At 44.0% G+C, this 21,874-nt stretch overlaps 6 protein-coding genes across 6 annotated transcripts; 2 read left to right on the top strand and 4 right to left on the bottom strand.

The window, feature by feature from the left end:
- Positions 1-290: 290 nt before the first annotated feature.
- Positions 291-3,704, bottom strand: O0I10_006549 (uncharacterized protein; the record flags this gene model as incomplete). The annotated part of the gene is made up of 9 exons (XM_058486576.1): positions 291-797; positions 864-1,037; positions 1,105-1,677; positions 1,739-1,885; positions 1,948-1,989; positions 2,060-2,178; positions 2,254-2,437; positions 2,531-2,766; positions 2,915-3,704. 9 exons carry the CDS (start codon positions 3,702-3,704, stop codon positions 291-293), a joined length of 2,772 nt encoding a protein of 923 aa, XP_058342647.1.
- A 2,264-nt stretch (positions 3,705-5,968) lies between these two features.
- Positions 5,969-7,517, top strand: O0I10_006548 (uncharacterized protein; the record flags this gene model as incomplete). Its single annotated transcript, XM_058486575.1, has 9 exons — positions 5,969-6,019; positions 6,084-6,097; positions 6,158-6,356; positions 6,426-6,609; positions 6,683-6,841; positions 6,899-6,975; positions 7,039-7,293; positions 7,353-7,436; positions 7,497-7,517. 9 exons carry the CDS (start codon positions 5,969-5,971, stop codon positions 7,515-7,517), a joined length of 1,044 nt encoding a protein of 347 aa, XP_058342646.1.
- A 295-nt stretch (positions 7,518-7,812) lies between these two features.
- Positions 7,813-9,653, bottom strand: O0I10_006547 (uncharacterized protein; the record flags this gene model as incomplete). Its single annotated transcript, XM_058486574.1, has 2 exons — positions 7,813-8,722; positions 8,776-9,653. The coding sequence occupies 2 exons, from the start codon at positions 9,651-9,653 to the stop codon at positions 7,813-7,815; spliced, it is 1,788 nt and encodes a 595-aa protein (XP_058342645.1).
- An 843-nt stretch (positions 9,654-10,496) lies between these two features.
- On the bottom strand, positions 10,497-11,137 carry O0I10_006546 (uncharacterized protein; the record flags this gene model as incomplete). Its single annotated transcript, XM_058486573.1, has 3 exons — positions 10,497-10,912; positions 10,978-11,058; positions 11,128-11,137. The coding sequence occupies 3 exons, from the start codon at positions 11,135-11,137 to the stop codon at positions 10,497-10,499; spliced, it is 507 nt and encodes a 168-aa protein (XP_058342644.1).
- A 4,062-nt stretch (positions 11,138-15,199) lies between these two features.
- On the bottom strand, positions 15,200-19,648 carry O0I10_006545 (uncharacterized protein; the record flags this gene model as incomplete). The annotated part of the gene is made up of 5 exons (XM_058486572.1): positions 15,200-15,820; positions 15,876-17,640; positions 17,703-17,838; positions 17,908-19,364; positions 19,515-19,648. 5 exons carry the CDS (start codon positions 19,646-19,648, stop codon positions 15,200-15,202), a joined length of 4,113 nt encoding a protein of 1,370 aa, XP_058342643.1.
- Positions 19,649-21,082: 1,434 nt separating this feature from the next.
- Positions 21,083-21,806, top strand: O0I10_006544 (uncharacterized protein; the record flags this gene model as incomplete). The annotated part of the gene is made up of 4 exons (XM_058486571.1): positions 21,083-21,190; positions 21,248-21,275; positions 21,338-21,636; positions 21,702-21,806. 4 exons carry the CDS (start codon positions 21,083-21,085, stop codon positions 21,804-21,806), a joined length of 540 nt encoding a protein of 179 aa, XP_058342642.1.
- Positions 21,807-21,874: the final 68 nt, after the last annotated feature.

Genomic DNA, 21,874 nt, shown 5'->3' with positions numbered 1-21,874 from the left:
TCAATGTACACAATATACATCATGGGCATCATCTTTTTTCTTTCTCAATCATATGATTCTTCTACGTATTGTGAGTGGTGTTGATGAGGTGGGTGATCGGAATCGGATGGAAGCAAACCAAAAGAGATATCGTTTTGCCGAAAATTGCTTTTATTACTATTATTAGCATGTAGAGAAGGAGGAGGAGGAGTGTGTGTGAGAGAGTGAGTGGGAAAGAGTGACAAGATATATATATATATGCACAAGGGAAGGAGGTAGAAAGGAAGGGTAATAGGTAGGATGCTGGGCGTTTATTCATCTTGAGAAATGCTTGTCTTGCGAGCAGAATCACTTTCGACCAATCGTAACTGATACACTTCCTTTTGTGCCAAGATCTTGTCGACCCACAATTGACGAGTAGCTGCATTGCTTGTATACAGGGTTACAGGGGGTGATCCACCACGACCATGATGATAAAAGACGATGCCATAACTTCCAATTGCACTTGATGTTGGGATGGTTGCAGTGGGAGGAGGGACAGGTCCAGAGGAAGATGAAGATGTAGTAGTAGAGTTGTTGGTTGCCGTGGTGCTGGTCGTTGTCATGGATTGAGATGATTTCATGGAAGGAGTCGGGGTTGATGAAGAATCAGCCGAAACAGGCGTTGTAGCTGTTTGTGCTGTGGATGCTGAAGTTGAAGGTCTTGGTGAAATAACACCACCATTACCAGGTGACGAGGATGAGGCTGTTGGCTTGTTATGACGACCTTGGGGTTGAACATCAACAACGGACAATGAAAGCACATCCAATGGAATAGGCTAAAGAGATTTTATAGGTGAGCAAGTTGAATGGGATAGCATTGTGTGTGTGTGTGTGTTGCTTACCTTACGAGACACCTTGTAATGTTCAAGATGATTTTGCATCTTGGTTTTGCTCAACACCAGATAATGATCAAACAAGAATACTTGCATCTCGGATGAATCTGAAGAACTATTGCCCTTGCGCTTCAAGCGTCCCTGCATCAGTAATTGCCGCTCAGGATCCTGCAACTTTAAATCCTGCATAGTCTCTTTCCATTAGTATCCCTGTAACCTGTATTCCTCATCCCTTTCCTCAACTTCTTACCGTAAAGATGCTTGTTGATTTGAAGATCATACGCTCATCAATTTGCCGCAAGGTAAATGCACGTTCCACGCGACCTGTTTCACTGTTGACTTGCTCCAACAAATGGGTGATTTGCTCCATGACTTGTGGAATGATCTCGAGATCGGGATTGCCCTCAGGGGTGCGTTTCAAAATCTCTCGCAACAACAAGTTGTATCGGCCGAGGCGTGTAGTTGGCTTGGTGAGGTAACCATTCAATTCAAGTCGTCGAGATTCAGGCTTACGCTCGGTTTGGCTGACAAATTGAGCAAATCGTGGATTGCGTCGCTTCTCGAGCTCAAAGTTATGCTTGCCAATCACTTGATGAGCACCATAAGAAATATAGGGGTCGAATTGCCGAACAAAAGACATCATCACGTCACCAATGGTATCCACCAAATCCTGTTGCTTTCGTCGCTTGGAGAGTGCATAAGTGAATCCCGTGGTGACTCGACGAATATCAGCGAGATTCCAAAAGATTTGCTGCACCACTTGTTCACGTCGTTCTGTGCCTTGGCTCAGGATGTCGGTAGTCATTAGAGGGATTACATAGTGCTATGATACCCTTTGTATAAGAAAAACGGATGTATCCTTTAACCAGCCCACCGAGACTTACGTTATGTACATAATCAAGGTCTTTGGAAAAGTCCTCTTCGGTATAAATAAGCTCGTATATACACTCTTGACGTTTTCGTTCTTCGGGTGGCGTTGCTGCAACCACATCTTTGGGAACAGAATGAATCCATAAAGCGCGTGTATTCTCCTACAATAGACTCAATCTCAGAGATCACGTTCCTTATCCTGCCATGGTGCATGTTGTCTTACCTTGTCGGGTAACGATGATTGGCTTGCCGAACGCTTGATGACCTGGATCGCAAATATAGAGAGAGAATGAGCATTCATGATTTATACCATGCATGTCAAATAGATATCTTACCTTGCGCATGGTGCCTGGACAATTGGGTGAGTAACATGGCGTGCCACTGTTACATGTGGGCGAGTAACAAGGCGTCAATGCGGTAAAGACACCTGTGGCCAAGTTGGCATCACTACCACCTATTCATAGCACACACTGTTTAGCCCATGCATCCATATCCCCATCCACCTATTTATATATATGCCTTTACCAACCTTCTTTGGCACGGTCAATGGTGGGTGCTTCAAATCGATACAATTCGCTCGTGTCATCTCGTAGCCGATGTTCACCGTCAATATCTCGGAAGAGTCCTTGAGCTTCAAGCGAGCGACCAATCATCAGGGCGCGATTGCGATCGTGTTGGTTGTCATTGCCGTGGATGATCTCGACGAGACGATCCTGTCAAGAGATGTGCAAAATAGGGTTGGTTTTTGTACAACGTTGGGAAAAGAACAAGAGGTGGGGGGGGAGGAGAAAGAAAGCTTAACTTACCACCGCTTCCTTGCCAGTGAACAAGTAATGATATTCGACACCATCCCGCACGACGTCATCTGGCATAATTCGATTATACATTTCTCGGGCAACATGAGACAAAAGTGCCGAGTCGACATGGCCTGTGGATAACCCGTAATGTGAAAAGAACTCGTTTTGTTGGTCTTCAGTCTCGTAAGCCATAGGTGATACAGCAGCTAATGGAGCTTGTGCGGCCAGCGCTATATGGTTGCTCTCTATATCGAGTTTATAAATATATCACAAAAAGATCGTCAGGGGTCCGTCCATTCAAATCCATCATCACACGACACACATATGCAATGCATGTACGCTCCTGCCACCAAAAAAAGTAACACGTTCTCTTCCTCTCCTCACAACATTTACCTGTTGTTGCTGTGCTTTGTTTTCTTTGTGGTGTCGTGTAATCATCATCATCGTCATCATCATCCGATGATACGTATTCGTGCAATGAATTCCACTCGTGGTTTTGACTGGATGATGAATTGGATCGTGCCACCGTTGGGTCCATCTGCTCTTTTCCACCTTCTTCAAGTGGATGTTGCGTTTTGGTATTGATGGGTGTGGGTGATGTAGTCGTCGTAGTCGATCCACCATTGGCAGCAGAAGAAGAAGATGATGAGGCTGCTGCTGCTGCTGCTGCTGCCGCCGCCGCTGCTGCAGCGGCTTCATTGTTTTTCCTAGCTCGTCGTTTTTCGGCAAGGCTGGCAAAAAAAGACGGCGATTTAGTGCGACATGGTGTCGAGGTTGTTGTTGATAATGATGGCGGTGTTGCTGGGCAGTTACTATCAGCCGATTCATCACTTGCGTTACTTGGATGTCGTGTAGCACTGGTGGTAGTAGAGGTAGTGGTGGTGGTAGTGGCAGTGGTAGTGGTAGTAGTAGTAGCAGATGAATTTGGAGCTGGGTTAGTAGGCGAACGCATGTCATAAAGAATGTTAACGGCCTTGGCAGCCGTTGCAGCTGCAGCCAAGCTCTGGTTTCTAACGGGAAGTTGTTGTCTCATGTAACTTTTTTTAATATCGTCGGAAATCGTATTAGGTTGTGGTAGTGACGAGGGTGATGGTCGACGTATCACATAGGCGCCCTGGTGCCTGTATGGGTTTTGGTTTGCTGTCGGCTCACCGATAATGACGTTGGGTGGTGGACTTGGCATGTGTGTGGGTTGTTGGTCCGTGTGTGTATGTATTTTGATTGTGTGGGTGTGTGTGTGAAAGGAAAAAAGAGAGAGAGGTTATGTATGTATGTGTGAAAGAAAGAAAGAGGGGGAGAAAGGGTGGTTGGGTGAAGGGAGAAATGAGATAATATGGGGGATGACGGAGATGTGTAAAAAGAAAAAAGAGAGAGAAGGAAAGCGAGGAGTAAGAGAAAAGCCGAGAAAAGGTAACGGGGCACTAACTTTGGAGCCCTTGTTCTCTATTCAAGCACATCACAGACACAGACCGCACAAACACTCGTTCTCTTACAAACGATGTAAGTATCAACAATACACACACTCCCGCATTGCACCACAAGAGAGCACGGTATTTGGCTGGCCGACAACCGTTACCAGGTTTGGCTACACTTGATTTGATGGCAAACCAGAAGCCCTATTTCCTCTTGCGGTTTGGGATCGTTTCGACGTTCCACTTCTGTACTTCCTCCCCCTTTATCGTATCTGTTGTCTTTTTAAATAGCAGCACAACACTTATTGTAATAATCAATTGCCAAGACACGCTTATTGCTATGTGCACTAAACGGATCGCGTGTACTTTTCGCCGTTGACCCCACGCTCATTCTTACTGGTTACCTTCTCATCATCACAAAAATAGAGAGCAATTCTCAAATAAGCTTTCTTTGTACTTTGGGATCGTGTATGCGTAACTTTGTAATTATTACAAACACGCACTGGTACTACCAGCGAGCTATGGATTAATGAAAGATCCACGTGAAGGGGAGATTGCAAGGCGGAAATTAGGTTTTAGGTGGTGGCTGGTGATCATTGTTGTGACCCCATAAAAGTATCCCGCCACAATAGGCCAGCAGCATGTGCCACCCAATGATGTCAAAGGTAATAAAGCAAAAGAGAGCAACAAGCGCTATCAGCTTAATTACAAGAAAAGGAGATTACGCAGGGTGTCACACAATCGCTGGTAGATCGGATTATGACAATCATCATTTTCTTGGTTTTCGGAGCGACTTGGTTTATTACACCCGTTCCTCTCACCTTGCTAGGCTAAAGAAAGAATAGGCTCAAGTGCCTCCTGATCTCTTACTTTGACTCCTAATAAAAAGGCAACTACTATTCTCATTGCTCCATGGTCCACTACAGCTTGAATATGGCTAACAATGATGGGGTAGCTGCAGCATACCAACAAGTCGGATTCTCAATGATGCATGTTCAGTTTTGATGATTGGATGCGTTGTTGGGTTATGCATTCGGAAGCGATATTACGATATCATGTGTCAGCATGATAGTTCACACCTACTTGATAATCTACAAGAAGGCTAAACGCATCTTGCTGTGTAATTGCTTATGAACCATGGTTTCATTGCCATAGCAACGATACTCCTTGATCATAAATCCAATCATCTACGCTGATGTATACGTTTTGGAAGAGCATGTTAGCTCGTCAGCAGACGCGCCCTCGTTAATAAATGATAGGATCGATCTCATACAGCATCCTGATGCATTTTAACACGATCCAGAAATCACCAAGGGAGCGAATACGGTGTTTTTTCATCGACCTGGTAAAGGTCCTTTACCATCTTTTCCATCTCGTGGCATCAAGGAATGCTAATTGACTAGGCACAAAGGCTATGGGTTATGAAAAAGCAAGTGCAATATGATCCAGCATATCCAATTATCCGGTTTTAGCACTAAATTTCATTATTCAATGAACCTGCCGCAAGAAGTGGTGCGAATTTAAAAGTAGCAGCGATCCCAAAACAGCCATTAAAAGGTGTCTGACCATCATGCTGTCATACAAAAGCTTCATGCTACGTGCTTGTTCAACATCCCAAGAGGTGCGTACAATGCGTAAAGTGTGCAAGGAATTGTTGTCAGTAGACGGCAGCACAAGGATGTCCAGGATTGAAACAACCATTCTTTTGCAGCCAATTTGGAAGCAAAAATGATCTTGAGCAGAAGGGATGCGAGAGAATACAAGAAATCCCATGATCAGCTCTATCAGAAACCCCTTCAGATATCTCACCTACAACCGGTTATTAGACACCATCCCTCCTTTCCCTGGGGAGACTGCCCTTTTATTGCTACAATCAACGTGTTTTTGAGAAAAAGAGAGATTAGGTGCCTCCCTTTCTACACTCATCACCTCCCTCCCTCTTGTTTCATGCCTTTGGCTTTCCCACTTTTCCCTCTTTTTTTCTCGTCTTTTAATCACCACCACTACTACCAGGCGCACTTGAATTCTGTTTGATATGGCTGGCGACCGATACACCATTAGTCGGGATCGGATGGCAGATTTGCGTGTAAGCAGTTGATTGAATCGTATAGCCAACATGAGATCATTAATCATTTGAGAATGACTTTTAGGCCAGCACTGACAGGTACATTCTGCTTTGTTTTGAGATTTGATTGTTTTCATTCTTAATGACTTGCATGCATAGTACCGAAGCCTTTGGACCTCGTCGTGGTGCAAGAGGAAATCGTCGATCGACTAGTCCTCGTCGTCATCAATCACCCACTGCAACACGACAACCACAACAACAAGCATCACCCACGCCATCACCGGTACGACAACAACAGCAGCGGCCTGTAGATGATCATGTGGCTGATCTTTCAACTATGGATGGGTATTTATCCGAGGTAGGTTGCATACATCTTCATAGCGGCATTACGAGCATGCATGATAAATAAATGCGACTTTACGTTTAGGTTGGATTAATTAGCGATGCGATTGACCAAGTAAAAGCTGACATTGAGCGACAAGAACAACTACACAGCCAAGCTTTGGAATCTGCCACAAATGATCAGCAAGCGACTCGTATTACTCAAGCATCCAAAGTGATGGCGGATCAAATATCGGATCAAAATAATCGTATCAAGCGGAGAATACAAGGTACGTGTTCAAGGAGGAGGGAGGAAGATTGTAAAAGGAGACAAACCTATAACAAGAGTGCAACCATACGTAGCATTGATGAGCCATTGTGGTGGACCCGATGGCAAAATACGACACATGCAAGCACAACGACTCAAACAAGACTTTGTCAATGTCATCCAGCAATACCAAAATACCGAAAACACATTTTCGAAACGATATCGACAACAAGTGGCAAGGCAAATTCGTATTGGTATGGGACGACGCATCCATGTCAAAAAGCTGCATGATCATCTAACCAAGACCTTAGTCAAACCGGATGTAACGGAAGAAGAGATCGATGCCATTATGGATTCGGACCAACAAAACCAGGTCTTTGCCCAAAGCGTAAGTTGATCACTATCATCGCCAGGTGATCCATGATTAACCCACAGCAACAACATCATGCAGCTACTAAAAAGTAATCGAAGCGGACAAGCTCAATCGGTGCTAAGTCAAGTTCAAACGCGCCACGATGACATAAAGCGAATTGAAAAAACATTACTGGAGCTCCACCAATTATTTGTGGATATGCAAACGTTGGTAGAACATCAGGGCAATACATTGACTGAGATAGAAGACCATGCTGAAACAGCTGCTGGTGATATCGAAAAAGGTGTGCATCATGTAGATGATGCTATCAAGATTGCAAAACGTACACGAGCAGTGAGTCAATAATGGGTGTCTCATTGTTCATCATCATGCTGATTCATTGTCTACATTAGAAAAAATGGTGTTGCTTCATTATTGTCCTCATCCTTCTCATTGTGGCAGCCTTCCTCATTTGGTGGTTTGCATTTAATCACAAGGTAAAGAAATCCACTGTTGTTTAGCTACATTATGGCTTATACTGTGCTCTATTTACATAGGGTGTCGGTGGTAATCCTTAACACTGGGCATCATTTTAGTTAATATAAGGGTGTGAAATGAAAGAGTTATATCCATGGAAAGATCCACTATCAATGTATTTTCCAAATCATGTCAATGCAAAGTTAAGATAAGCGTGGTGTGTGAGTGTGTGAGAGAGAAAAAAGAAAATGCTATCAGAGGAAAAGAAGAAACAAGAGAAAGGATTGTACACAAAGGGTAGTGGTGGTGGGGGAAGACGACTATGTAATGGGTGGTGATATGATGATGGATATGGAATACAAGGAGGGGGAGATCTTGTGGTATAGTAGTGAAAGCTTAAATCATCTCGTCTGTATCCATGATTGAAGAGGATGACAAGGACGAAAAAGATGCCGAATAGGGCGCCATAAGAGTGTTGCGATTTGATGTAGTAGTGGTAGAGGTAGTGTCGTCGTGGTGTTGCAGTATATCAAATTCGTGCACTTCCATGATAGTTTGCCAATGATTGGGTTGATCAGGACGTGTTCTTCGCATCAACATGACAGCACGTGTATCATTGAATTGGATGGCCCATACCGTCATTGATGGCTGACTCATTTGCCGAATGAATTGACCCTGACGCATATCCCACAATTTGATACGACCATCATTCCCAGCACTGATCATGCGTCGATCATCGAATTGAAGACATGTCACTGAGTTGTCATGAGCTGATACTTGTTCAACGCATTCGTAATGTTGTAAATCCCACATGCGTAAGCATCCATCCGATCCACCACTCACAAGCGTATTCCCGCTTAATTGAAGCTGCCCCACAAGTGAAGTATGTCCATGAAGTGTCGCCAAGCATTGGCCTGTTTCAGGTGACCAGACACGGATATTCGAATCAAGCGAACCGGTAACAACACGATGACCATCAAAGGCGATAGCGTAGATTTGTGAATAATGTCCTTCAAGCACGTGTTGACATCTTCCTGTACGTAAATCCCATAATCGTGCGGTCGAGTCGTATGATCCCGAAGCTACAATATCGCCACTGATATCCAAGCAACGTACACTTGTTTGATGCCCATGCAGGAGATGCAGCATGACACCCCTTTGAATATCCCATACACGCACCGTTGCATCTCTTGAGCCTGTCACGGCAATACGTTTGTCCCTCATCTTGAGACACCGCACCGTGGAAGTATGTCCTCGCAACACATGCTTAAGACGACCCGTGTCCAAATTCCAAACCCGTACATCGCTATATGATCATGATCAGCCAACGTTTCAAACACCCACATTATTATTATTTACCGGTCGCAGGCACCCGATACAAGGACGCGTTCTGGATCATGTCGTTCACCACCCTTAAAGTGTAATGCCCATACGCCACCTTCATGTCCTTCCAGTGTACGAATCTTGCGTGCTGTTTGGGTATCAAAGACTTCGATTCGATGGTTGTCACAGCCAACGACAATGTATTTATCATCAAACTGCAACGATGTCACCAAGACGTCACCAAATCCATCCTCGACCACTTTAACGTGGCCACCATGCGCCCATGCTGAAGCGATGTTGTACTTGCGCTTAAAGTATTCACGATACGAAAAGTTGAGTCGACGGCTGGGAGGGTCTAGCAATTCGCCACCAGAGATACTTGAATTACGTCGGCGGTTGTATTGGTGTTTCATGCACAACAGCTTCCACGTGGCTTCATCCTTGAGTAATGAGTTCCAGAAGGTGGATACACACGATGCACGCGCCAACGTCTTTGGATCATCAATAAAGGATAATACATGAAGCGATATTTCAATAGGCAACTCCTTTAAAAAGTCAATCTTGAGGCGAGGAGCAATGACATCGTTGAGATACGTCAGCTGAGTACTATCGCAGCAGTTGACAATCTCGTATAATAAATATTGTTTTTGTTGAGAGGTGAGTTGTTGAAAGAGTGTCTTGAATTGTATGATGGTGCTTTGTTGTTCATCGGTAAAGAGAGTGGCAAGACGTGTATCATCATCATCATCATCATCCCCACCATCACCACTGCTGCTGCTGCTGTTGTAGGATGATGACTTTGTATTCAATAAAGCTGCTCTTGCTAAGGGCGGTGACAATGGTAGTGCCGTGGTGAAAAAGTTGGGAGGTGTCGCAGGAGGACTGAAGTCATGGGAAGATCCATTTACATCCATGAACAATGGTCGAGATGGAGTTGATAGATGGGAGAGAGAGAATAGAATGTGGGTGATGAGAAAGGAGAAAGAGGAAAAGAAGAAACACAAAGGAGTGAGATTGTTGGGGCCCGACCGCGGAAAAGAACGTAGAAAAGGGGTCAAAACATAAGGTAGACTGATATGGAAAGAGTCGTGTGGAGAGTGAGTGTAAAAGTGGTGCTGTATGCTTTTGAAAGAGAGAGAGCAGCATGTGTGTGTGTCACTCATTGCTGGTGCTGCATGAATCCATATTGAAAGCCCACCATCATTCTCCTTCTTCAACATGTATGTCACTGCATAAATAAAATGTCATTTTTTAGTTGAGCAGTAAATAGCAAAAGCATACCAACATTAAGCTCTGTCACAATATGAGTAGTCGCTTTTGAATATCGATGTGCTGATCAAATCAGCAAACCTGGTCCTGTTGTAGATTAAATGGGATCGGGTATTCATCACAATATGGAACTCGCCTTGATCCTACATACTGGAACACACACAGCTGGATGCGTAAGTCACCAATCGTCGACAACAAAGAACATGCACTTGCAACTGTGTTCCTGAAAATGATGGCTCAAGGAAGAAGAGCATTGAATAAGAGTGCAGATGAGACGAGGCGTGTAATTTATTGATCGAGTAAAAGGGATTTATAAGACATGGATTAACCCTAAGCAAGTATCATTATATAATTGCCAATCTATTCGGGCGATCTTATATATGTTGATTGCGCAAAGTGTAAGTTGTTTCTTGTCTACTTTATAAAAAAATGTATGGTCGATTAGGCTTTTTGGGTACAATGCGAGTCGAGGCGTGTTTGAATGTTCTTTATAACAGTCTGATTGGCTTTTGAAATTGATGAAGGTATGATTTCAGCCATTTCTTCATAGCATGGTTCAATTCAACGTTTCTAATTACTGGTATTTTTGCCTGATTGCCGATGAGTGCTGTGAGATCCACCAGAAGCTGCTTGATTTTGCCGTCGTTGCATTGATCATATAAATTAGGTTGATCCTGATGATGGCAATGTGGTTGATCCTGATGATGGACTTGAGCACAAGCATATTTGATATGTGGTTCATGCATCCAATCCTTGTTGAGCAATAATGCTGTTGCGTTATCCAACTCGAAGTATTGGCGACCAGAGAGCAATCTGCTGATATGGTGACTTGTGAACAAGCGATGCGAAATCGTCAAAGTGGGCGGGTTGACTTCATATTCATCGAAGCATGTATTTATGCCACCTACAAAGGAGTACCAAATTCCCCGTCAGATTGAGAGGTTGCCTTTTGCCTACAAATATACCTACCACAAAGCTCCATCAAGGAAGACAACCAAATGTCATAGGCGCCAATGAGCACTTCAAGTGGTAAAGAAGCAATGATGTGAGCTACATAGATGAATGCATGAGTACCCTCATTTTGGGGATCACATAATAAAGGATATCCTTGAGACTTACCAAAGACCATTGACTATTGATGATATGCATACAAGTAGAAAGAAAGAGCGTATGGTGATGTTGGTGCAAAGAGCCTTGTTTATATATGATTGGGCGTGGGAATTGTTGTCATGATGGATCAAACTGATAAAGTGGTCAAGCATCTTGGAGTAGTACTGAGTCGAAGTGATGGAAAACCAACAGCTGATAAATCCATCTGCCACTTGAAAGGTGATTTTTGTAGGTGACAAAAGTATGTCCCCATCCAAGATATCCTTATCCTTCAACATACACCGAAGGTCTTCATTTCAATTTCATCATCAACGTCGTTGTCACCGTTTGTCACTGAGGAAGAAGAATGAGGGGTGACATCATCGAGTCTGAGACGAACACGCTTGGTGAGAGGTACCGAAATCGAGGTAGGTAGACAACGAGGAGGAGGAAGACGAAGAAGAAGAACAAGAGACAGAGGAAGAAGTGGAAGCAGCAGCAGTAGCAATAGCAGTAGTCGGAGTAAGAGCACGAGCTCAATGAGACATCAGCAAAAGAAGTACAGTATCGCCAAGAGCATTGCTCTCAAGGTGGATATTGGAAGTCGAACGCAAGGAGATGATGATGATGGCTACTAAAGTTCAATTGCTTAATGAACGCCTATTCAGTTCATTATTAGCAAACATATACAATAAACGCCCTTTTCATTGTTTGTTTCATTGTACTTGCCTTTTCCATATACACAAAGACCCTTTGTTGTTGGTTACTGGAAACCGAAAACCATGGTGTAGTAGTGTAGTTGAGCCGAAACAAAACGCCAAACAAAACCAGCCAACGTCTTGAGACCAAACTTTCCCTCTATACAAGCTGACGCGTCAATGTAACCAATTCGACTGCAACATTGGACTCTGAATGGACCTGTTGACACCAAGCGTAGAGCGGGAATAGCAACGAGCAAAAGGAAGCAACAATATCGCCATGGCAACCACCAACCACCAACCACGCTCATTCCTCAGCACTTGGACACACTCACTCCCTGACAATGCATGTTCAGAGCTACATTAATACCTCACAGCCAACAAGAGCACTCTTCTATAATACATTACCTTGATCGAGATGTCGTGAATGGAATAAGGAAAGGTGGGAGAAAAAGAAGAGAAGCGTTGTCTCAAGTCGTGGAGCTACCGACCCCCAAGTTTAAATCCCCTACTGCTATTACACTGAGGCCACTCAATGACCCCCCCCCCACACACACACCATCCACCCATCGTCATCATCACCATCACGATGGACAATAGGTACAAGTAAATAAAAGAAATGATGATCCTCACGTATAGCAAAAGGGTGTGTGCCATTTTACACTTTACATGATAATGATGATCCAACAACAGCCATTGCCTTTACTACCAGGTTACCTCGAATCAAGAAAGTTAAATGATGGGAATGATGGGCTGGAGCAGATGAGTCGTTCGTATGCATTGGATTGGACAACAAAGACGAATGGGAGGAATGGGCAGTTTACAAATAACTTTGCAAAATGATTTTTCTCATATTGGGCGATGCTTCTGTGTTTGAGCGTTTTGCAGTCAAATCCTCTCGGATCATGAAAGTTGAAGGATGGGGATGATGGGCTGGTGCAGCACAATCGTTCGTATGCATTGGATTGGACAACAATGGAGAATGAGAGGACTAAGGTTATTAGCTGGCATTTTGAACTCTTCCTGAATAGTGTACAAGAATCATGCATCGCCTGTGCTGAATGACTCAAGTTACACAAACACGCCCTCTGCATCTTTTGCTCTATTATAGTCATACTATTTTACATTAAACAAAGACCACTTCTCATATAGCATCACCCTTACAGCATATGTAAAACACAAAGGTGTCTGTATCTCCAAACTTTACAATCAAACGTGGGCTCTTTAATAGATCAACGTGCTCGTCGGGGTCAAAGGAATCTTGTGTCAAAGTATGAAGTTCATTGCGGGCAATCCCAGATTTCGCAATGTCGTCACCAGCCAAACTGGATCCGGGGGTCGACCTCTTGAAACTTTTTTCGACGACCAAAAAAATATTTTTTGGGCTGTTTGCGACATTGAACGTAAAACTTTCACACAAGGTGCTGTTGGCCCAGCCGAGCACATTGTCCTAATCAAAACCCCACGTTTCGTTGTAAAGTTTGGAGATACAGGCACCTTTATGTTTGTAAGCGTGATGCTATATGAAGAGTGGTCTTTGTTCATTGTCAAGTAGGTGGACGCTGGCAGAGCAAAAGATGCAGAGGGTCGTGTTGTGTAACACAACTACGTTTGCATGAATGGAAGGGTCAATGTATAATTACTTTATGGATCATCTAGGAACAGGCATGTATTGCTAGCTAACGGCCACTTTTATCCAATCATCATTGTTGCGAGATCCACTGCATGGGAACGATGCCCCTGCTCCAGACATTCATTTCCATGATTAAAGTAGGTTGATCCGAGCTGATTTGACTGAGCTGCAGTCAAATAGAGATTACATCACTCTGGACATAAAGCACGCTCGATGTAGCTCAACCGATGTATTCTTGTGTGAGCGTAACTCCACCAAATCAGCTCGGATCAACCTACTTTGATCATGGAAATGAATGTCTAGAGCAGGGGCGTCGTTCCCATGCAGTGGATCTCGCAACAATGATGATTGGATAAAAGTGGCCGTTAGCTAGCAATGTATGACATAAAAGTGAGGGTTGCGTACCTTTCATGCATTGTCCCTGAAGTCCTGACTTTTGAGCTGAGTTACCCAAAGAGGTCCTTCTGCATCTTTGGCTCTGCCAGGGTCCACCTACTTGGCAATGAACAAAGACCACTTCTCATATAGCATCACGCTTCGCTGTAAGGGTTCTGCCATCTCAAACTTTACAATGAAACGTGGGGTTTTGAATAGAACAATGGGCTCGGCTTGGCCAACAGCACATTGTGTGAAAGTTTCAAGTTCGTAGTAGTAATCCCAGATTTCGCAATGTCGCCACCAGCCAAACTGGATCCAGGGCTCAACCTTCTCGACGACGACGACCAAAAAATATTTTGCAGGCTGTTTGCGACATTGAACGCGAAACTTTCACACAAACCTTGTAACAACCGAGCCCATATTCAAAACCCCGCAGACGTTATAAAAATTTTAGAGATACAGGCACCTTGTAAGCACCTATATGTAAGCGTGATGGAGTTGCTTTTCCTATTGGATGGTGTCGGCGCATTAACGGAAAGATGAAGAGCTGAGTGAAACGCACGTAGGTGGTGCAGACATCCTTGACAGGTTGCTACACAAATGGATGATGATGATTGCCTTTTTGTGAAGGTACGTAAGTAAACAGCATCCAATAATGAAGGTGTGTCAGGGTATCATCACATTTGCATGTAGAAGAAAGTCAAACTGCATAAACCAGTTTGTATATGTAAAAAGATACATATACATATGAATGAAATTCACTCGTCCTGAAACTCAATGGAGGGATCTCTTCACTTTTTCTCTTCTCAAGCTCATCCCACTTCCCACTCCTCCTTATTGTATCACAAAAGCCATGTACTTCTTGCATGACCAATAACCGGACCACCTTTATTATTCCATCTTCGAAGCAATAGTATGTAATCCACAAGCTAGCAACCTCCAACAAGCGTGTAATAAATAAACAATGCTTTATTTCATCTAGCTATCTTGCTATGTACTGTACATTGCCACCACCATCGTCGTAGTCATCCTCCGTCATCATTCCTACTCGTACTGTAAAGAGAAAGATATGGAAGGTGGTGGTGTGACAAGCATAGAAATGATCGACATCAATGGTAGAAGTTAAGCACAAACCAAAAGGAGGGACGGGTTCACTCTCTCTCTCTCTCTCCCTCAACAAAAAATGACCTGAACGCATCCTCTTGTACAGTGGATCGCCGGTTGGGATTAAGTCTGAGGAGCTACGTGTAATGTTGCCTATGCATACATCGAGCAATGTGGAATTTCTCCTGAAGCGAGAATGAATGTCGAGCTGAGAATACATGATTGTTTTATGATAATATATAGCTATTACAATAAGTTGATAGGAAATAAAGTATATGGATGGAATAAACTAAGGTTCAATGGTATGGCTAAGCTTTCGAATGGTATCTGGGTCAGATGCACGTACTTCAGCGCATAAAAAGTAAAGCTCATCATCTCGTTCAAAAGAGTAACGGCGTGCCAAATTTTGAAAAGTGAGGACACGCTTGATGACGGTGGCAGTGATGCGATGCTTTCGAAAGTTGACGAGTGGCTGTTTGAGCAGGGACGGCGTAATGGACATGGTGCGATTGTTTGCATAGTAGATACGATGATGGTCATGCGAGGGTTGCAAATAAGGGGGTTGCTCCGAGTTAAAGACAAGGTCGGATAGGTAAATACCAAGGAATGGGATACATCCACCAAAGGGAATCTTGATCTTGCTTTTGCCAAATCCATGATTGTTGGTGCCTGGCATTTCGACCTGTACTTCCACTGGGGACATGCCATATTCTTCAGCTACCTCAGTCATGCTATCTCGGATATGCTTCCAATTCTTCATGGGTGATGTAAACGCTGACAATTGATCCAGGATACGCATCTCATTGGAGCCCACTCTATCCCACGTTTTGCGTAATCGTGATACGGCTGGCGATTGCAATCCAAGAAGGATTTGGACCAAGGTAGCAAAGTTACAATACAGCTTGCATTTCTATTTCGATTCCCATAAGCATATGACAACCCAAAGATAAAAAGAAGGGACATACCTGTGCCAATCGAATAAACTTTTCCACCACCTTGACACGCTCATCCAATGCTCGTGTATGTACAATCTCACTAGCCACCCATTGACATACGTCGTTGAAGCGCTTGATCACTTGCTCAATACCACCTTCATGTTCACGTCGTGCAAGTTGCATTTGTCGCGTGCGGCGTGTATAGTTGATATCAGGATCATCCAAATCATCGGTGTATTCACTATATTCGTCACCCATCCCGGTGCTGGTAGCAGGCATCTTTGTCCAACGGCAATGCACCATCTCTTCCCAATCAATACCAAGGAGTGCTTGTGCTTCAATAAGACATAGTTGCTTAGCCATACGCTCCGATCGATAATACAGGATAAATGGCTTGGGATAAACGGCTGATGTACGTCTTGAAGGTGATTCTGAAGGTGGTAGACTCGATGGGATATGGGGTTTTGGCAAATCAAGTTCAACAATGCGTGTAGGACTCGTAGCTGAAGTAGGTTGCTGGTGGTGTGGCATATCAGGATGTGAAATAGATGACATTTTGGCATCATCATTCGAAGACGCTAAGGAGGGTCGTGCCACACGATCAGGCAAGCTTTTGGATTCTGCAGCAACGCTGATTGAACGACGACTCTTGCTTGCAGCATCACTTTCAGCCGTACTTTCCACTTCTTGTAAATGCGTTTGTTGATCCATAGCGTCTTCTTGGTTTGGCATAGGTGGCAAAGAGTTGACAATATGCTGAGATCGATGCAAGAGCTTCCTTTCACGTAAAGTAGGTGAATCAGGTGTAGGTGAAGAGGGTTCACTGGTAGCGCGTGTTGATGCAAAAAACTCGGCTCGATTCATCTCCTCTTCCTTTTCACGCCGTTCTCGCTCGTTTTCCAATTTTGCAACCAATTGCTTGTCATCCTCATCCTCATCTTCATCACTGGTTTCTTCTTCATCTTCATCATCGTCATCGTCATCAGAGCTCATTTCAACGTCCGTTGTACCAGGTGAAAGTGCACTTTCCAATGAATCATCCGTCAACACGCTGGATCGTGAGCTTTCAGGTACTCTCGTTTGCTGTTGTTGTTCTTCTTCTTCGTCTTCTTGTGGGATGGGTGTGGGTGGTGCTTCTTTGAGACTGGATGATGTTGTATTGAGATCCACCGACATGGCACGTCTTTGTTGTTCCATACGCTTCATATACGATGACTTTACAGCTTCAATTTCTTGTCGTTGATCACGGCGTCGGAATCTTGGAATGGATGTGCTTGACATGTTGCGTCGTACGCCTGTTGTAGGTGAAGCACGTGACATATCCATAGGACTTGCCGCACCACTGATTCCTCTCCCACTTGATCCTCCTTTGGCCGTACGAACGCTACCAACCACCACGACAGGTGCCAATCTTGTATCTTGAACAGCCATGTTGCCATGATGTCGATCACTCACGTTCATACTGCTCACCAACGCTGTCTTTCGACGAATTGAACTTTGTGCCAACTTGGCTCGTACCATTTCTTCAATGCGTTCTTGGTCTTCAGTAGGCGGTGGAGGTGGGATCACTTTGACTCTTTCAGACGCTGATGAGCTCACATAGTACACTTTTTTGAGTCGTCGCACCACACGCTTCAAACTCTTGACAATGCGCTGGTCACGTGGCGAATTGCGGATGAGTCGGTGATAAGGTAGCTCATTCAGGAACGATGTCAGGTACACACGCAATTCTCGGCATGGGATAAAATCGTGCACAAAGTAGTTGAGAAGCCAATGTCGTAGCACCACAAACGTACTAGTATAAAGCAAGTCTTAGTATGAAGATGTGGTGAAGGGCATCAACTGATTTATACTCACCGTATGCGTACAATACGCCTGCATTCGTCGTCGTTTTGGAGAGCCCATCGAAATCGCAATGTGAGTAGCTTGCATAGTTGTGTAGGAGAAATGAACGCTCGATAGGTGAGGAAGAAATCGGTCATGAATGTATAGTCTATGTGATGTGATGTGTTAATCCAACGACTTATTCATTCCCCCCCCCCAACGACCCCAAAAAGCTTACCTAATGTGTTTGTAAGCTTCTCCACAAGCTTTTCAATGGTGGCAGCTTCAATCACTTTGGGTAACTTTGCAAGTTGTGTATGGCCAGTGGTATTGTTGTTGTTGTTGTTGTCATGGAAATCTCGATGCTTGTCTTTGCGACCATGTCTCTTTGCAAACTTGAAGAGGATGGATTCACGTACATCATCATTGGTTGAGGATGCAAGCTGGGAATGTGGTCTGTTTCTCCTTAAGGGTAATGATGATTTGGAAACAAGTTTGAATCCATCCGGTAACAGTTGCCCTGACCATCGACCCCTGCGTCGTTGTTTAGATGTATCAGCAGCAGCAGCAGCAGGTGGAGTAGGATTGGATACTGTGGCGGTGGTGTTGGATGAGAAACCTTTGATATTGGGAGGTGCTGTTTGTGTCGATGCAAAAGATGCTGTGGATGAAGCTCCAGGTGGTGGTTGTGGTGATGATGGAATTGTCTTTCCTGCAATGGTGGTAGTTGCCATGGAAGCAGATACAGCTTGTGGATCAGGACCCCAAACAACGATACGTTCATCATCATCGGATAATAAAAGATCGAAAATGGCGGGAGGTTCTGTGAATACCAAAGGTGGTGTCATATCATTCATATGCTGCTGCTGTTGTTGTTGTTCAGATCCAGCAATTGATACCTCCTCATGATCCAACGTAAGCCCTGATAAGGATGAAGATGCCACTGATGATGCTCGTGGTTGAAAAGTTGTCAATATCGATAAGGGTGGTGCCGTGGAAGGTCGTTCAATACGTGCTGCTCGGGTACTGATGCTCTTACTGCTCATGACCATCAAATCATTAAACTCGCTGACCACTGGAATATCAGGCAAAGAGAAATTGGGTGGTGGTGGTGATGGTGATGATGTCGATGTTGATGATGTTATTGTTGAATGATGATGTTGGTTGTCTGTAGCAACAGGAGGAGTTGTAGTCGTAAGGGGAGCAGTTGTAGCAGTAGAAGATGCATTGCTATCAAAGACTGAATCGACCAAATGGGTAATTGAAGCACCACTTTTCCTCTTTTCTCGTGTGTGTGTTGTAGATGTTCCTCCAATAGGACTACTGACAATCGATTTACTCGTGATAGAAACGAAGCCATCCTCTGCCAAGTGATTGTTGTTATTGTTGTCGTCTGATCCTGCTGCCGAATGTGAACCGGTGCTAGTGCTGATAGGCCCTTCATGGTATGCTGCAACTTGTCGTTCCCAGAATATCTTGGACTCTGTATATTCGCGTACACCAAACACGGTTGCAAGTGCTGCACGCTCACGTCCACCTTCGCTATTGTCATTCATCAACTCGGGAGGAATCAAGGAGTTGTTGCGTTTTCGGCGTGGTGCTGGTATGGCTGATTCTTGTCCAAGCGGCATCTCGGTTGTCACGGACCCACCGCCATGCTGTTGTTGGTGCTTCTCATCACCCTCATTGCCCATGCTAATACGATTGTCGCCCGTCGTATGAAATGATATGCAAACAAAGCAGTAATAAATGAGTTGAAAGAAGAAAGAGTATAGTTTGAATACGCCAAACTTTTTTTATCCACCTCCCATCATCCAAGAACCCGCGCTCCTTTGTTGCACTTACCCAAAAAGAGGTGTGTCATTTGCATTGATGTTATCAGCAGGCGTGGGACTGGGAGTATACAATCGATCCATTGTGCGTGTCCAAGGAGACACTGGATATTGGTCATGCTGCTGAAAGGGTATCGTTGATGACATGATGTCGTAATTATGCTGGGTTGTTGTTACTAGTAATAGCGGGTGTCGTCGTTGTTGTATATGCCGTTATATAAAAAAGTAGAATGCTGCATGCAGCCAAGGAAAACAAAAACACAGTGTGCGTGTGTGTGTGTGTGTCTTAGCCACGTTGAATAAAAAAAGGAATTCATCAAAACAAAAAACATGGCTTCTTTTTATATTGATCAAGGATGGTTTCACATGAGTTGTTAACCTTTTTGATGCAAATGTGCTACCAACACAGTTCAGGGCACGCGTGTTGCAGCAGCGGCATCATTCATCTCATCAACCTAATCACATCATTTTGGTTGTCGAATAGCACCACTTTTTGATCACTATTTCTCCCTTTGCCTGTACTGTACCCCCCTTTTTATCTTATGGCTATGGCGGCAAGGGAGACATGATCTTAAATGAGCAATAAGCTCTTCCATTAAACGGAGTTATCACTCCTCATTATTGATCGTTGGCTCCCGCGTGGTTTGACAATGTCACACAAAACCTGATCATTGCTCTTCAGACGAGGCACTTTTTTTATATGATGTGTACTCGGTGATCTGCAAACCTTGTACATACATTGCTAGAGCTGGGAATGTCATTCATGACAACGGCTAATGATGCTATCCAAAGAAACATGCATGGAGCACAACTATGTAACTGCTTTCTCCTAGGTGGTTGTAATACTATTGTACCATGATGAATTGCATAGCATGCAGGTGTACGTACAGCTATACAAGCCATATGGATGATCGACATTGCACACCTGGATAAGGATGATCTTTATTACGTGTCTTGTGAGTGAAAAGGTGATGTAAAAAAGGGTGGAAACAATGGGTACGGTGGTTGGGAACGTCATGATTCCAATTTCATTGTGCCTCTAGGAAGCTATATATAATGATCTCGGCTAGCCTAGGTTTCATTATAAGTCCATCAATGAGACATGCTAGTAGTATGATCACGAAACAATGAAGAAGAAGCTGAAATTATGTAGGGTCGTCATGGATACCTTGTAGCAAAAAAAGAAGATTCTGTATCCTAAAAGGAGTTGCCAGGCGACGTTTACAAGGAGCAATGAATTGCTTTTGCTCGAATGCATGTTGCCAGCAGAGCATGTACGGTATTAACAAAGATCTAGTGATGGATCATGTCCACAAACAGCTTGTCTTTTATTGTCGTAGCCAGGGAGAAAGGTTTCAAAGAAAGCTCGCAAGTGTAATTGAGTATGGCTCACACATCATCAACTCCAACCACGTTTTTAGATATGGATATGGCTTAGACCGGCATGGTGGTAAAAGTCAAACTGTGATTTTGAGATCCAAGGGGAGAGGGGGGAAGGGAGTGTTTGCATGAAGACGGTGGAATTTCCGAGTGCCGGTTATCCAACCCGCTTCTTTCTTTTTCTCTATCAAACACAAAACCATGGCAAAGGCAGGCAGAAAACGACAACAAAAAAATGCACCAGCACACAGCAACAAGAAACCCAAACGCGTTCCAGAGGATGACAATGCTACAGAGCCTGATCGCGAGGTATACACAAGCAGCTTTATTATGTTCTCTTTTAGCTAATGTAGCGATCGTTGACAGATCGAGGACAATCAAGACCATGAGTTAGGTAAATGACTGCGTTCTATATACGATCGAAGGAAAAAAGAAGGCTAACTAATACTGTTGCAGAGGTGGAAGCTTTACTCGATGACTTTGAGCAACAAGTCAAGTCATCAGCACTTGAGGAGGCTATTCGAGAAATGAAAGAAGGATCAGCAAGTGATAGTGACAGCACGGACAATGAAGAAGAAGACGAGAATGAAGCCATGAGCGAGGATGAGAGACCAGCAGATGATGGCAATATGGATGTTGATGATGAAGAACGGATACCAGATACCAAATCAGAAGACAAACCATCCACCTTCAGAGATCGATACATGGGCAAAGTAACTCAGGCTTTTAGCACAGACCTCGACAAGATTCGGCAGGTGAGCATTATTATGATAAATAGGATCTCTTTATTATCAACGAAGCTTACCACGATGACATCTAGGAACCGAACTTTGATGCGTCACAATTGACGTTGTTGATTGATTCATTAGAAGCAGGCATTGATATCTTTTCAGACTTGGAGAAGGAGATTGTCATGCGGCAATAGCAATAAATTTTAGTGGCTTGATACACTTGTACTCTCTCTCTCTTTGTCTCTCTTTCTCTTTGTGCTTG

The sequence above is a fragment of the Lichtheimia ornata genome, assembly GCF_029851405.1.
Source record: "Lichtheimia ornata isolate CBS 291.66 chromosome Unknown scaffold00029, whole genome shotgun sequence".
NCBI lineage: Eukaryota > Fungi > Mucoromycota > Mucoromycetes > Mucorales > Lichtheimiaceae > Lichtheimia > Lichtheimia ornata.
Note: the sequence above shows the minus strand (reverse complement) of the source record. Positions and strands in the feature narration are given on the sequence as shown.